The 16964-nt window shown below is 36.3% G+C and overlaps 1 protein-coding gene across 3 annotated transcripts in view; it reads right to left on the bottom strand.

Moving 5' to 3' along the window:
* The window catches only part of CD96 (CD96 molecule), a 93260-nt gene extending 76563 nt beyond the window's left edge, over positions 1 to 16697 (bottom strand). For 2 of the 3 annotated variants that reach the window (XM_037144316.2, XM_037144317.2), the window contains exons 1-2: positions 16512 to 16697; positions 14255 to 14599 (exon numbers count right to left, since the gene is read on the bottom strand). In XM_037144316.2, coding sequence (XP_037000211.2) covers positions 14255 to 14599; positions 16512 to 16572 — 406 coding nt within the window. In that variant the 5' untranslated portion in view covers positions 16573 to 16697. The remainder of the gene's footprint in view (positions 1 to 14254; positions 14600 to 16511) is intronic. The other variant, XM_037144315.2, reaches the window with a different exon arrangement.
* Between the last annotated feature and the right edge of the window lie 267 nt (positions 16698 to 16964).

Here is a 16964-nt window from a genome sequence, read left to right as displayed (position 1 = left end):
ATCAGGAGGCGGGTCAGTGCCCTCCCTGCTCTCCACAGCTACTTCCAACTATTACTCCAACTGCTTAACTTAAAAAACAGTCTGTCTTTTATGGTTAAAGGTGTTTAGCTATAACAATACTTCCAAGTAGAATTATTAATATACCACTATCACAATTTTTGCCATATTTGCATACTGCCATATTTGATTTTATTCTTGCAATTATTGTAATTGTTTTACTTACGTACATTTATTTTATTTTTAAAAAATATTTTATTTCTTTAATTTTAGGCAGAGTAGAAAGAAGAGAGAAAGAGAGGGAGAGAAATATCAATGTGTGGTTGCCTCTCATATGCCCCATACTGGGGGCCTGGCCCACAACCCAGGCATGTACCCTGACTGGGAATCGAACAAGGAACACTTTAATTCACAGTACTTACATGAATTATTTTAAACAGAGACTTAGCTAGGCATTAGTATTTGTGATCTACTTTATATGTTAAGTATAGTTTAAGGTATATTATCCAAATATGTTAGTTTTAGATTTTTGTAAATTTTGTTATATCCTGAGGTTGTCACTGAGGAATTAAAAATCTGTCACCATACAATAAAATAAATTTAAAGTAGATAAAAGACTTAAATATAAGCCGTGACACCATTAAAGTTCTAGAGGAGAACATTGGCAAGAAAATCTCAGATATTTCATGCAGCAACATTTTTACTGATATGTCCCCTTATAGCAAGGGACATAAAGAAAAGAATAAACAAATGGGATCTCCTCAAAATAAAAAGTTTCTGCATGGCTAAAGAAAACAGTATTAAAATAAAAAGAGAACCAACAGTATGGGAAAACATATTTGCCAATGATACCTCAGACAAGGGTTTAATCTCCAAAATATACAAAGAACTTACACGACTCCACTCTAAGAAGACAAGCAACCTAATTAAAAAGTGGGCAGAGGACTTGAACAGACATTTCTCCAAGGAGGACATACAGAGGATCCAGAGACACATGGAAAGATGCTCAGTATTGCTAGCTACAAGAGAGATGAAAATTAAAACCACGATGAGATACCACTTACACCGGTCAGAATGGCCATTATAAACAAAGCAACAAACAAGTGTTGGAGAAATTATGGAGAAAGGGGGACCCTAATCCATTGTTGGTGGGATTGCAGACTGGTATAACCACTGTGGAAAACAGTATGGAATTTTCTAAGAAAACTAAAAATGGACCTGCCTTTTGACCCAGCAATTCCACTGCTAGGATTATATCTCAAGAACCCTGAAACACTAATCCAAAAGAACCTATGCACACCAATGTTCATAGCAGCATAATTTACAATAGCCAAGAGTTGGAAGCAACCTAGGTGCCCATCAGTAAATGAATGGATCCAAAAACTATGGCACATTTACACAAGGGAATTCTATGCAGCAGAAAGAAGGAAGGAGCTCCTACCCTTTGCAACAGCATGGATGGAACTGGAAAGCATTATGCTGAGTGAAATAAGCCAGGCAGTGAAAGACAAATACCATATAATCTCACCTTTAACAGGAACCTACTCAACAAAATAAAGAAGCAAGCAAAATACAACCAAAGACACTCAAATAGAGAACAGGATGACAGTGACCAGAGGGGATAGGGGAGGGAATTTCAGGGGAAAGGGGGAAGGATTTACAGGAACTAGTATAAGGACACATGGACAATAACTAAGGGGGTGGAAATGGGAGGGAGGTGGGGAGCACTGGGGTGTTGGGCTGGGTTGGGAGTAAAAGACAGAAAACTGTACTTGAACAATAATTAAATAAAAAACAAAATAAAAATAAAAATCTAAATAATATTTTTTAAAAATCTGTCAAAAACAATAACCTAAAATATAATATCAAACATCAGGAAGCAATTTGATGGGATTGAAATTTATTGGACATCACAAAAGATGGGCTCATGAGTTAGAAAATAGGTCAACAGAGAATTTCTAAAGACAATCACAGAAAAGAATAAAATAGCAAATATAGAAAAAGCCATTAGGGATGTATATAAAACTAGGTACTTTTTTTTTTACACTTGAAACCTAATATTACAAATTTAAATGTTAATTAAAAAAACAATGCAAGTGTTAGAAATAACATTTCTGAATTTCTATGTAATCTGGAAAAAGAAAAAATTTTTCTATGATTCATAACAAGCCCAAGAAGAAAAAGGAGTGATAGATTTTATTTCATAAAAGTACATTTTATTGTGCACTGAAAACTTTATCTTTACAAAGTAAGGATAGATGACAAACAGAAAGTATTTGCAACTTTTATCATGAAGGGTTAAAGCTTTTATATATGGGACATTTTCAGCATCATAAAGATAATAACTATAGTGAATCAAAACTCATTAATGTTTTTAAATTCATGTGAATTCATGACACTTAGCACAAAATACTGTCATTTAAGAGTGCTCGTGAACCCATTTATTTTTACAATTGGTAAATGGAAAGAATCAATTAAGTGTCTATTTTGCTTTTCACATTCAAACTATACATCAGATAAATAACTGGTGGATGAGAGGAACTTACTCTTTATAGAAATAATCCAGCTAATAAATGAAGGAATGATAGGATTAGAACATTTATTTGGCTATGCATAATGAATTAATAGATCCAGGCAATATTCCTCAGTGGCTGTTTATATTATACAGCCAAACATTATGTGCCTCTGATGAAATTATACAATATTATATATGTATTCCTGCCAAAAAACACTATAAAAACAAAAACCTTAATGTGATCAAATCTCTGAATCTAACAAAAATCTGAAAGAGGAACATGTAAATACTGTGGGGATAATCAGGCTGTAGATAATCAAATTTACTCAAATGAACACATTACCAAAAAAAGGAAGTATAAAATGGTCTTCAGATTAAAGAATTTTATTAAATAATTGCAATACTTTTACCGTATTTGGCTCTTAATTTAAACAAAATGTAAAAATAAAAATTATAAGGCCAACTGGATATTTGATAACATTAAGGACTTAACTGGGTTTTCTTTTTAAAATTCTGGCAGTGGCATTGTGGCTATTTTTTTCCTTATCTTTTAAAGACATTCTTTTAAAAATTCTTTTTAAAATTGTAATTGTTCAAGTACAGTTTTCTGTCTTTTTAAAGACTTATTCTTTAAATGATAAGAAAACATCCTTATCTTTTAAAGACTTATTCTGAAATGAATTGGATATCTTTGATTTTTTTTAAAGCAATCTGTGAGGGGGCAGTTGATAAGAGTTTTAATGAAATAAGATGGTCTATGAGTGGATAATTGTTGAAGTTGTGTGGTTAGTACCTGAGATCTCATGATACTGTTTTATATAATTTTACATATGTTTGAAATTTTCCACAACTAAGAATTTTAAAGTTTTTTCATTACCCACTTAAAATCATTTCAGGTAGTACTTCCAGCTATATGTAACACACTTTGAGAAAAACTAAACAATCCACCTTTCCCCCAGTCCATTCCTATTATCCAAGGGTTGTAAAACTATGGTCTGTGTGTCAAATTTGGCTTGTCGCCTGATTTTTTAAATAAAGTTTTATTGTAACACATATTGTTTAGAGATGCTGTCATACTATAAAGGCAGAGTTGAGTAGTTGTTACAGAGACTGTATAAACCACAGAGCCTAAAATGTCTACTATCTGGACCTTCAGAGAAAGTTTGCTGACCCCTGCTCTAATTTCCCAGTCATTATCCATTTTTCTTTGAAAATGTCGATATTTGGATTGCAATCCTCTTATCCAGCCTAAATGCTGACATAATCAGCATTTCAGTGACCATGTAGGTGACCTCTCCAACACCTGGCCTCTAAGGTCTTTCCACTATAATGTCCACTAACTGTCTCCACTGCATTTCAGCCATATACTCTCACAATTGCATTTTGGACCCATTACCATGCACAACTGCTTCACTGACTAAATCACTCATACCTACAAACACACCTTCTTTCAGTTTGCTTGTGCAACTGGTCCCATCTCAACTGTTCTCTGACCTTATCGAGTCTTTTAATGAGTTGATCTCTTTACTTTTTCCCAACTCATAAGATTTTTTCTGTTTTCCTTTTCTTTTCTTTTTCTCATTATGTAGATAAAGTTTCATATTTTTTACCATTTTAAGAATGTTCTTGTTAATATCCCAAATCTCTTGCTTTTTTTGGGGGGCAGGGCTGGTTCTTATTTAAAGAGAATTCAACTGTGGATTCTCAGACCCAACCAACCAAACACTACTGGAGAAAGCCATAGTACAATTGTTCTCACTACACTTTCATATCACAGTCCAGTGGATGCTCAACACTGATCAAAAATCCAAATATATCTACCTAGTGAACTCATTTTCCTTCTATCTTTAGAAGGTGCTTCAGACCTCTCCAAATGCTTTTTCTATAGCCCCCTTACTTACCTGAAGAGGATTTTGGTCTCTATTTCAGAGAAAGAGATATGGGATAGCACATGCCTAATGGTATGTGCTCATCCTAGTTTCCTTCTCTCCTGGTACAATAAAGAAGTGCTTTTTCTCATTTAAAGATAGTACTACTACTAATGTTATGGATCTCATTGCCCCATCTTTTCAGAAAATTTAATTTATTTATTTTACCTTTTTTATTGTGTATTTAATTACTCCCAACTGTATTCTGCCCATTGTCTTTGAAGCATAGTCAATGTTTTGCATTAGTTAAAACCATCACCAGCACTGCCACCACCATGATCACATCAATGAAATCCCTCATTGGAGCACTCATATTCTTCAAATTACCCTTGACACATTTCTTAGAGGTTGCGTCAACATTCGCTTTCTCCATTTCTTTTACTCTTACTTATACCTCTTCTCCCTCCAGTATGACTTCCAACTCCAATGCTGCCACAAAATAGCTCCTGTTAAGGTGATCAATAAATTACATGTCTTCAAATATAATCCAATAACCATTTTGTCTCAGAAACATCAGAATCATTGACTATTCCTTTTGTTAAATATTATTGTCATTGTAGGTTTTTGTGACCCAGCTCTCTCCAGATTTTACTCCTGACTCTTTGGTTACTATTCTATACCCCTTGGATATTTATTTTTTTCCATCCTAGACCATAGACACTGTTGAAGGGCCACATTGCTTTTCTTTGTTGATTTTTTACTACTAGATGATTTCTTTCACTTCCAGAACTTTAGTTAGCACCCATACTCAGATGGTTCAGCAGTTTGTGTCTTCAGCTTACACTTCTATCATAGATCAGGCATTATATCTCCAGATGTTCACCTGACATCTCCTGTATGTTTCAACTTCATGTTTAACTCAACCTGGATGAAGTCAATCTTAAAATAATTTCTATGTAATCTGATTGTTAGTGTTTCCTAACACAATGAGTAATTTCCCAATTTTTTTTCTGTTCTACATATTTTAAACCAAAGCATCATCCTTGATGGTGCTTTTTATTCCTCACTCTGCATATGCAATCTGCCACCAAATTCGGTAGGCTGAATCTCCTAAACATGTTTCTTATCTGAATATTACTCTTGTCTACTTCTCTAACACTTTTCTCAGTTTTACTGGCATCTCTCACCTACATTTCTGCCATTGCCTTCTAGCTCACCTACACTATCTCTTCTGCTCTTCCCTAATCTATTTCTACACATTGGCCACAACTATCTTTTTGACATGCAAAATAAAACAATAAAAATATTAAAAAACCACCTTTCAATTAGTTTTCACATTTTTTCCTGTAGCCTTAATCTTCAACTGCTTTCTTTTCAAGTCTTCTACTTTTTTGAAATATTTTTTGTTAAAAATATTTGTTAGATAAAGACTAAATACAAAAATTTAATAAAAATCAGTATTCAAGTTCAAGAACAAACTATCCTATAAAAACAAGTACATAGGTCAATGGGATAGAATAGAGAGCCCAGAAGTAAACTGACACATATATAATCAACTAATTTATTACAAAGGAGCCAAGGGTATTCAATGGGCAATGGACAGTCTCTTTAATAAACAGTGCTGGAAAAACTGAACAGCCACATGGGAAAGAATAAAACTGGATGTCTATTTTTACCATACATAAAATTCAATTCAAGATGGATTAAAAATTAAATGTAAAATCTAAAGCCATAAAACTTCTAGAAGAAAATATAAGGGATAAACTCCTTGAAATTTGTCTGGGCAAATATATATTTTTTTTTTGATTTAACACCAAAACCAAAGGCAACAAAAGGAAAAATCAAGTGGGACTACTTCAGATGAAAAAGCCTTTGTACATCAAAGAAAATTATCAAATGAAAAGGTAACCTACTGAATGGGAGAAAATATTGGCAAATAATATTTTTCATTAGGGGTTAATATCCAAAATACATAAAGAACCAATGGAACTCAAACAAAAAAACAAAGAACCTGATTGAAAAATGGAGTAAGTTTCCCTTATCATTTCAGTGATGGTTTCTTTAGCCATGTAGAGCCTTTTTAATTTGATGTAATCCCATTTTTATATATTTATTTCCCTTGCCCTAGAAGATATATTGACAAAAACATTGCTACATGAGATATCTGAAATTTTACTCCCTATGTTTTCCTCTAGGACTTTTATGATGTCACAACTTATATTTAAGTCTATTATCCATTTTGAAAAAGCTGTGGTACATTACACAATGGAATACTACACAGCAGAAATAAAGAAGGAACTCCTGCCTTTTGTGACAGCATGGATGGAACTAGAGAATATTATGCTAAGTGAAATAAGCCAGTCCATGAAAGAAAAATACCACATAATCTCACCTATCAGAGGAATCTAATGAACAAAATGAACTAACAAACAAAATAGAAACACAGCCATGGAAACATGGAACAGACTGACAGGGACCAGAGGGGATGGGGAGAGTGGAATAGTGGAAAAAATGAAAGGGGACTAATTAAAGAGCATGTAGGAATGATCCATCGGCATGGACAACATTGTAAGAATTGACTGTGGGAGTGGGGGTGGGATGAGCAGAGGAGAGCAAAGGGGAAAAATTGGGACAACTGTAATAGAATAACAATTAAAATCTTAAAAAATAAAAATAAAAATGGGCAAAGGAACTAAATTGATATTTTTCCAAGAATACATAAGAGATGGCCAACAGGTACATGAAAAGGTGCTCCACATCACTAACCTTCAGGGAAATGCAACTTAAAACCATAATGAAGTATCACCTCACAAGTGACAGAATGGCTACTATCAAAAGGACAAGAGATGATAAGTGTTGGTGATGATGGGGAAAAAAGGTAAGCCTTATACACTGTTAATGAGAATGTCAATTGGCGAATATGTTCCCCCATTCTGTGAGTTGTTTTTTTATTTTCTTAATGGTTTCCTTTGGTGATATCCTTTCCTTTTCAGTTTGATGTAGTCTCATTTGTTTATGTTTTACTTTTGTTTCCCTTGCTTGGGGAGATATATTAGATGAAATACTGCTATAAGCTATGTCTAAGATTTTTGTTGCCTATATTTTCTTCTTTGATTTTTATGGTTTTGGGTTTAACATTTAAGTCCTTAATCCATTTTGAATTTATTCTTGTGTGTGGTGTAAGAAGGTGGTCTAGTTTCATTTTTCTTCATATATCTATCCAATTTTCCCAACACAACTTACTGAATAAACTGTCTTTAGCCAATTGTATATACTTGCTTCTTCTGTCAAATATTAATTGACTACAAAGTTGTGGGTTTATTTCTGATTTCTCCATTTTATTCCACTGCTCTATATGTCTGCTTTTATGCTAGTACCATGCTGTTTTAATTACTATGGCTTTATAGTATAATTTGATATCAGGTAGCATTTGTCCTCCAACTTCGTTCTGTTTTCTCAGGATCACTATTGCTATGTGGGGCTTTTTGTGGTTTTATATAAAATTTTTAAATATTTGTTCTAATTCTGTAATATACATCATTGGGATCTGGATAGAAATTGCATTGAATCTACAGATTGCTTTGGGTAGTATTAATACTTCCTATCCATGAACATGGTATGTGCTTCCACTTATTTGTAACTTCTTCAATTTCTTCAGTGTCTTATAATTTTCTGAATATAGGTCTTTTACATCCTGGGTTAGGTTTATTCCTAGGTATTTTATTCTTTTTTGAAGAAATTATAAATGCAATTTTTTAAAATTTCTTTTCCTGTTAGTTTATTATTGATATATAAAATACCAACTGATATTTGGATCAGTTTCATTAATCTCTGGATTTATTTTGTATTCTGCTACTTTGCTGAATTTATTTATCAGTTCTAGTAGTTTCTTGGTGGAATCTTTAGGGTTCTCTATGTACAGTATCATGTCATCTTTGAATAAACAGTTTTACTTCTTCCTTTCCAATTTGGATGTCTTTTATCTTCTCTTTTTGTCTAATTGCTATGTCTAGGACTTTCAGTACTATGTTGAATAAGAGAGGTAAAAGTGGATATCCCTGTCTTGTTCCCAACCTTAAGGGAAATGGTTGTAATTTTTGCCCATTGAGTATGATACTGGTAGTGGGTTTGTCACATGTGGCCTTTATTATGTTTAGGTATGTTCCCTCTATTCTCACTTTGCTGAAAGTTTTTATTGTAAATGGGTGCTGAATTTATCAAATGTTTTTTCTTCATCTATTGGTATGATTATATGGTTTTAATTTTTCATTTTGTTTACGTGGTGAATCACATTTATTCATTTGCTAGTGTTGTACTAACCTCACATTCCTGGAATAAATCTCACCTGTTCATGGTGTATGATCATTTTGATGTATTGATGTATTTGGTTTGCTAATATTTTGTGGAGGATTTTAGAGTCTATATTCATTAGGGATATTGGCCTATAATTTTTTTCTTTGTAGTGTCTTTATCTGGTTTTGAAATTAGAATTATGCTGGCCCCATAAAATAAATTTGGGAGACTTCCTTCCTCTTGAATTTTTAAAAATAGTTTGAAAAGAAGAGGTATTAGTTTTCACAATGTTTGGTAAAATTCACATTTGAACCCATCTGGTCCAGGGCTTTTAATTGTTGGAAGTTTTTGGATTACTACTTCAATTTCACTAGGTGTAATCTGTCTATTCAGATTCTCTGATTCTTCTTGATTAGTTTTGGAAGAATGTATGTTTATCTGTTAAGTGCTTAATATCCAAAGTTTATAAGGAACTTACAAAACCCAACACCAAAAAACAAACAACCCAGTAAAAAATGGGCAAAGGACCTGAATAGACACTTCTCCAAGAAGGATATACAGATGGCCAATAGACATATGAAAAGATGCTCAACATCACTAACATCAGAGAAATGCAAATTAAAATCAAAATAAGATATTGTCTCATACCTGTCAGTGTGGCTATCCTCAATAAATCAACAAACAACAATTGCTGGTAAGGATGGGGAGAAAGGGGAACTGTTTTGCACTATTGGTGGAAACACAAATTGGTGCAGCTACTACGAAAATTAAAAATGGATCTGCCTTTTGATTTAGCAATCCCACTTCTAGGAATATACCTGAAGGGACCCAAAACACTAATTCAAAAAAACATAAGCACCCCTATGTTCATTGTAGCAGTTTTCACAGCCACCAAGATATGGAAGCAGCCCCAAGTGTCCATCAGTAAATGAATGGATAAAACAACTATGGGATGTTTATACAATGGAATACCACTCATCTATAAAAAAGAAGAAAATTTTACCCTTTGCAACAGTATGGATGGACCTGGAGAACATTATGCTAAGTGAAATAAGTCAGTCAGAGAAAGTCAAGTACCATAGGATTTCACTCATCTAAGCTGAATTAACAAGAAAAATAGGGGTGGAGGGATTGAGCAAAAGGGAAAAAGGATGCATGGACTTTGACAACGGTGTGGTGACTGTAGGAAGCATGTATAAGGGGATTAAAGGGTAATGGAAAAAGTACAATAAAAAATTTTGAAAAAGAGAATGTAAATTGGTACAACCACTATAGAAAACAGCATGGAGATTTCTCAAAAATTAAAAATAAAACTACCATGTGATTAAGCAATTCCATTTCTGGATATAGTTGTAAATGATATGAAATTATTATCTCAAAAATATCTGCATTGTACCTGGCTGGTGTAGCCCAGTGGATTGAGCGCGGGCCTGCGAACCAGAGAATTGTGGTTTGATTCCCATTCAGGGCACATGCCTAGGCTGCAGGCTGGTTCCCTGCAGGCCAGTTCCCAGCAGAGGATGCACGAAAGGCAACCATACATTGATGTTTCTCTCTCTCTCTCTCCATCCCCTCTAAAGATAAATAAATAAATTTAAAAAATCTGCATCCACATATTAAATTTAGCATTATTTCTAACTGCCAAGATATTGAAACAATGATGGATAAATAGTAAAAAAAGTTCTAATATGCAATTGAATATTATTTAGCCATAAAACAGAAATTTTGCTATTAGAGACATTATGGATGGAACTTGATGGTATTATGCTAAGAGAAATAAATAAGGCACACAGAGAGAAAGAAATCCTGCTTGATCTCATTCAAATGTGGGTTCTAAAAAATAAAATAAAACTGAACATAGATACAGAGAACAAATTGGTGTTTGCCAGAGGCAGGGACTGGGGGATTGGGAAAATGAGTAAAGGTGATTGAAAAATCCAAACTTTCAGTTATGAGATAAATAAGTTTGGGGACCCAATGAATAGCATGATGACTAAATGTGGGAGTGCCTGCAGGCTTTCATTATAATCTAGGAAGTTAAAGCCCCATTGTAATCTTATACTGAGTCCTAATAGCTACACATTTTAAAGTGCATGGAAATCTTATAATCTGAAGTACTGTGGGATGCAGTAGCACTCAAACTAAGGAAATCTAGTTGACAATAACCCAAGGCTTAACCTAGAGAACTTTCTTGCAATAACTTGAAAGCTCCTAACATAAGAGGAAACCCTGTCAAGTAAAAATGGGTAAGAAGCAAACGCCAAACTGTTTATTATATTTTTACCCTCACCTCTAGTTTCAGAGCACTAACTCACACACAGGAACAAAATACTGTGAAAAGCAAAAAACCTTCTCAGCTGGGCCCTCAGGGCACAGGACGCAGGAGCCAGACACACCCTGCTGTGTGAGTAGACAAGGGGAGAGAATAGCTCAGATGGCCACAGAAAGGAAACAGGAAGAGGTCTCAGCTGCCTCTTGTCTCTCAGCAATTTCTGATTTAGGTTCCTATATGCTACTTCAATTTGCATTTGTTTTTGTACATCATAAAGGTTTGTGCGTTGTGTGTGCTTTGCTTACCCAACTAACTTGCAAATGTGAAGATCTCACAGGGATGTAAGAGGGAAATTGCACCGGTAAGAGAAGTGAGAGAAGATCAAAAGGATAAAGGGGTAAAGATGTATCATCATTGCACGGGGACTTGACGGGGCTTTTGAAAGCCCTTCACCTCACCTCCTCTGAGTGAAGTGTCTGTCTCTTCTTAGCTCTGTGGCAGGCTTACAGTTTTGGTCAATCCATGGTGAAGGATTTTCTCTCCTTTCTGTTTTGTTCTTTTCTTTTCTGCACCCCTTGTACCCAAATACACAATACCAGAACCGTTTCCTCCACACTGAGGCCATTGCTTTTCATCTGATCCAGCTGACCAGCAGCGACATGATAATCAGAAGCCTGGCTGGTATAGCTCAGTGGATTGAGCGTGGGCCAGCAAACCAGAGGATAGCAGTTAGATTCCCCGTCAGGGTACATGTCTGGGTTGCAGGCCAGTTCCCAGCAGGGGACTTATGAGAGGCAACCATACACTGATATTTCTCTCCCTCTCTCCCTCCCTTCCCCTCTAAAGATAAATTAAAAAAAAAAAAAAGAAGACTGGGAATTGTGCAACTGCACAGCATGCAGACCTGGCTCTGTCTCTCCATTGATTTGCAGATTTTAGTAGCTACAACTGGGTCCTTGAGTTGTCCTTTGTTTTAAGAAACTCTTCTTTTTGGATAACATACTATCTCTGCTTCATTTCTGTCTCATGATGAAGACAGCCAACTTCATATAGAATATGTGTCCTATTTCCTATAGAGCACATCAACTCAAGTTGCCAGTCTCAGTGAAGTAAACATCAGGTCCTCAGATATGTAACAGTATAGTTCACAGGTCTGGGAAGAAGGTACACAATCTGTGTCTAAGCCAAGGTCAATGTGTACGTGTGCTAATGTAAAACAAATGTCCTGTTGGGTTCCAAATTAGGCAAGTATAAAAAAGAGAGGGAGGAGGACTCATTTTTAATAAGAACTGAAAAATAGTTCACTCAGTACTGTATAACCACACCTAACGAGAACTACCATTTACCACATTCTTCTCCTTTGTTAGGAACTGTGCTAAGTGCTTTACATAGATTATCTCATTGAATCATCAAAATGATGGGTATCTATGAAGAAGGCACTATAACTATGTATTATGTTTGTTACACAGGGAAACGAAAGTTTAGAGACTTGAAATAACTTGGCAAAGATGATGTATATGGAAATGACAGAGCCAACAATAAAGACTGAGCTACCTGACTCTGACATTGTGCAGCTAAATGATGCTCTACACAGCTCTCCTTCTTTCTGTTACTCAAGCATCCCCTGCCTCCTCCACCAACTTCATCCCCAACTGAACTCAAGTTTGTTTTCTGGAAAACAAACAATAATAGGCCTAGAGCATTGTAAGGTGGTGGTGGAGGAGGTTCTGGTTTACAGGTGGACTATTTCATTACTATGGTCTTATTTATTTGTTTGTTTATTTATTTATTTATAATCCTCCCCTGGGCATATGTTTATTGCTTTCAGAGAGGAAGAGAGGGAAAGAGAGAGAATATGAGAGAAATATCCGTTAGTTGCCTTCTACCTGTGCCCGACCAGGGATCAAACATGCAACCTATGTATGTGCTCTAACCAGGAACTGAACCAGCAACCTTTGTGGTGAAAGGGACGACATTCTAACCAATTGAGCCACCCAGTCAGGGCCATGGTCTTATCTCTTGATAAGAAATGGAGAGGAGGGAATAAATCCACACCTGCTTGCACTGGGCAGCCTTCTGACCCCCTTAGCATAATTTTCATGAGTTATTTGTTGTTTTTCTTATATTACCAGGCCACTTTGCCTTGAGTTAAAAACATTCCATTTCCAGTGCATTTTCCATTTTTTTTGGCTAATGTTTTTATTCTTTTTTCACTAGTAGAAATGGAAGTAATTTATTTTAGGACCAAGTACTGTAGGGTGGGAGTTATTATGGTCATTTTTCAGATGGGCCCAGGGAACTGACATAACAGACCCCAGGAGAAATTTACTTCTAGCCAAAAAGGAGCTAGAACTTACCCCTAGGATTCATGCCTGCAAATGTGGGTGTCTAAAGCATGTTTGTATGAATGCTACATGTCCACTAGCTTCTTTGGCACCCTTAGATACTCCGTACTAAATATCTCCAAAGCCATTTTCATGAATTCTCTCATGAACTTGCTCTATCTCCTCTGCCTCCTGTCTCAGCAAATAGTACCATCATTCCAGTGTGCATGCCATCAACTTCAATTTTCTCTCTCCTTCACTCACACTGCCATTGTCCTATATTACCAAGTCATATCTCTTTTATGCCCAACACATACCATTTATCTTTTTCTTTCCACATCTACCCAAACAATACTATCTCCTCTGGGCTACCGGAACTGTCTTTAATTTGTCTCTATTTTTTCCTCTTTTCCCACCTTGACTTCATTCTCATACTAAATCCAGGTATATTTTTATAACACAAATACAATGAAGCTCTAAATGTCATCCCATCATTCTGTTAAAAAGATTTCAATGTCTTCCAATGGCACTTAAATAAAAATAAAAACCTGAGGTGTGGCTGAGAAGGTCTTGCATGATCTGGCCCTTGCCATATCTCACACTTCATCCCTCAATCTCTGCACCATGGTCCCACCGACATTTTCCCGTTTTCTCAAACACTACGAAGCCCTTCCTTCACACAAGCTCTGGCCTCTCCCTGGGTCCCTCACTAACCTCCCATCTCTGAAATGGAGTTACTGCTGACTCTTTCCTCAGACCTCAGCTCAGATGTCGCTTTCTCAGAGACAATTCCTCTGACCTCTACTATATGCTCTCTCACAAGACCATTGCACTTCTTATCACTTATCACTGTTGCAATTTTACATTTATTGGTGGAATTAGGTGATCGGTTTCTGTATCCCGTACAAGCAATACCTTTTTTTGTTCTACCTTGGGTACACACCTAGCACATGGTTGGCACATGGCACATATTTGTTATGCTTACCACTTTTCTGAATGAGAAGGTTGTAGGTTTTAGTCTGAATGCCCTCTGGGTACAGAGTAAAGCTGCACTCATACTTCCCACTGAGTGAGGTGGACATGTTCCTTAAGTGCAGAGTCCATTGTATCACATTCCCAGGAATTTCTTGGAAAGTCACCAGTGACTGGCAGGGAATCCCGCTGAGACAGTGGAAGCCATGTTGGGGATGATAAAGAGCAATGAGGTCCACCTCCCTGGACCACTGCGTTTGTATCAAGCTTTTCTTCTGTGTTTGGCAGGTCAGGTTGACATCAGAGCCAGGTAAAGCATAAACGTCTTCTCCTGCATTGACTTTTCCTTCCCATACTCCTGAAAAGGAAGAACATTAGTTTGCATGCTTCACATAGAGTGACTCTTAATCATAAACTTTGATGACTTGGATGAAGTGAGTGAGCAGCAGGGGACTTCTGTCCCTGGCTGCCTTAGGGGTTGGGGAGAGCTTATGTGTGACCCCAAGAGAGAAGCATGATTTTCAATACATATGAGGAGGCATTTACTTAAGGACTAGAGAAACAGACTGACTTCTGCATATTTACTTCTTTGTCAGTTGGTCTATAACTTAAGATCTCTGACTACCAGTGAAAAAAAATGAAGACTTTGAAATTGAAACTCACCATCAAATTTGTTATGGCAACTATTCTTACATTTAATACAATTGGCTTTTTTTGGTTATAGATCCACACTTGTGTATTAACACTCAAGTGGTATTTTTTAAAACTTCAAAAAAACTACAAGCTATTAGGTATAGAAATTTTTTAAAATACATGTTTACAAGAGGATTTTACATATACTGTCTCATTTAATCTTTCTCTGATACCAAATAGTGAAGTTGTTAATGGTCTTTTTCAAGGAGGAATCTGAGGCACAGATTAAATGATTTTTTTCAGAGTCGCATCTCAGTAAAAGGATGTGAATATGACTGACTAGAATCTGTGCTCTGTCTATAAACTCATAACCTCCAAACATCTGCCAAATTGGTTGATACAGGTAGGAAACTTGATATTCAGTATATATAAACTTGCGAGGGCCTTGATTCCCATGTAGTTAGTATTCATAAGGGAGGAGAGAATACCTCAGCTAAAGATAAATCATTGGTTAGCATCATCTATAATCAATGCTTTGAAATAGGGAAGACTCACTCCCGTCAGTGCTCCAACCAAATGGTACAGGCATTTAAACCATGTTAAGTATTGAGTCTTTGACATGCCCTCAATAGTACAGACCTCAGTTTTAGAATGAGCATGGAATACTTTTACAGAAATGATACATTATTGTGACAAGTACCGCAGAAACTAACAAAGGGAAAGATAAAAAGGTGACAAGGCACTGAGAAGAAACAAGCCTTTTAAAGGTACTCGATAAACAGGAATTATTACACTTTTATGAATGCAAAAGTCTGGGTAGGCAGAGGTTAGGACAGTTTAATGCAGCTCCTTGTGAGCTCCCCTTTGCTGGATAATATGTTTCTAATCCTGTCTACAGCATGATATTCCCAAGTGCCCTTTGATTTAGAAATTCTCCTTAAAATCTTAGTGGCTCTATCTGAAAAGCACAGTTAATTCTTAATACTCTCATGGCCACTATAATACCCTCATGCCGTGGGACACAGTACTAATCCTTCTTCTCACTATTTATAAATAGGCCCTTTAGATACTGGTTCCCACCGTCATGAGGACCCCCGCGTGCCTCCCAGGTCTATACCTACATGTGCCTCATTAAACTTCAACATATGTTCAACTCCCAAAGACAGCATTTGGAGGAGAGATGTTTGTTACACACAAAAGAAAAAGAAGGAGAGCTGAGAGAGAGAAAAAGTTGAGCAAGGATCTCTGAGCATCAGTGGCTTTGTGATTTATTTATTTATTTGTATTTAGTATTCCAGAGTTGTTCTGACTATCGTTTGGAAAGCATTTCATTTCCAAGACAGAAAATTTCCCAGTTACCCCAGAGATCCTCTCAGGAGGGAAATGGGTAAAAATGTCTCTGAGCAGTGGCACAAACCACCCATTCCCTTCCCGGTTTTAGCGTTTGTTAGTAGTCACTTCTAGACTCTTAACAGCTCTCCCGTAGCTGCCACTTACACACATAACTGAGAGCCTTAGTAACCATCTGCCTTTGGTGCTGGATTTCAGCATCACTCATAGGCATTTTAAACAAACGGAGGCCTCATTTGCCCCCTAAAGTGGCTGATTTGACAAGAAAGGACAACTGGAAGCCTTACCCCTGACAAAGTGTATCTGGATGATGGAATAGACTGCACAGTATGTCCATCTTTTCTCCATCGTCTCCCGAAGGCCTTACACCAGCATTTTCATCGTGATCACAGAAGTCAATTAATGCCTTTAAGCAAACTCCAGCCACCCTATTTGTGCTGAAAAACCCCAAATCCACCACACGCCGAGGTCTGTTTATCACTTGGCAAGACTCCAGGAAATGAAACGTAGACAGGAAAGTAATGTGGTTCAGAGCTCAGTATAACCTTCAACGGAACAATGTTGAAATTGTTCTCTGAAGCCTTGTGTTTCACCTTTGTTAAAAGACTTTTCAGCATCTGATGAGTTTTCCCATCAGGATCTCTGTGTCACTCAAGCCGCTTCTAAAATCCAAAGGCAGTCACGCAGAGGAGTTCATAATGTACTTTTCACATACTTCTTTTCAAGAGCACAAAGTCATT

Source organism: Artibeus jamaicensis, unplaced genomic scaffold, assembly GCF_021234435.1.
Source record: "Artibeus jamaicensis isolate MK-2021 breed Jamaican fruit bat unplaced genomic scaffold, CSHL_Jam_final contig_3126, whole genome shotgun sequence".
Classification (NCBI taxonomy): Eukaryota; Metazoa; Chordata; class Mammalia; order Chiroptera; family Phyllostomidae; genus Artibeus; species Artibeus jamaicensis.
Note: the sequence above shows the minus strand (reverse complement) of the source record. Positions and strands in the feature narration are given on the sequence as shown.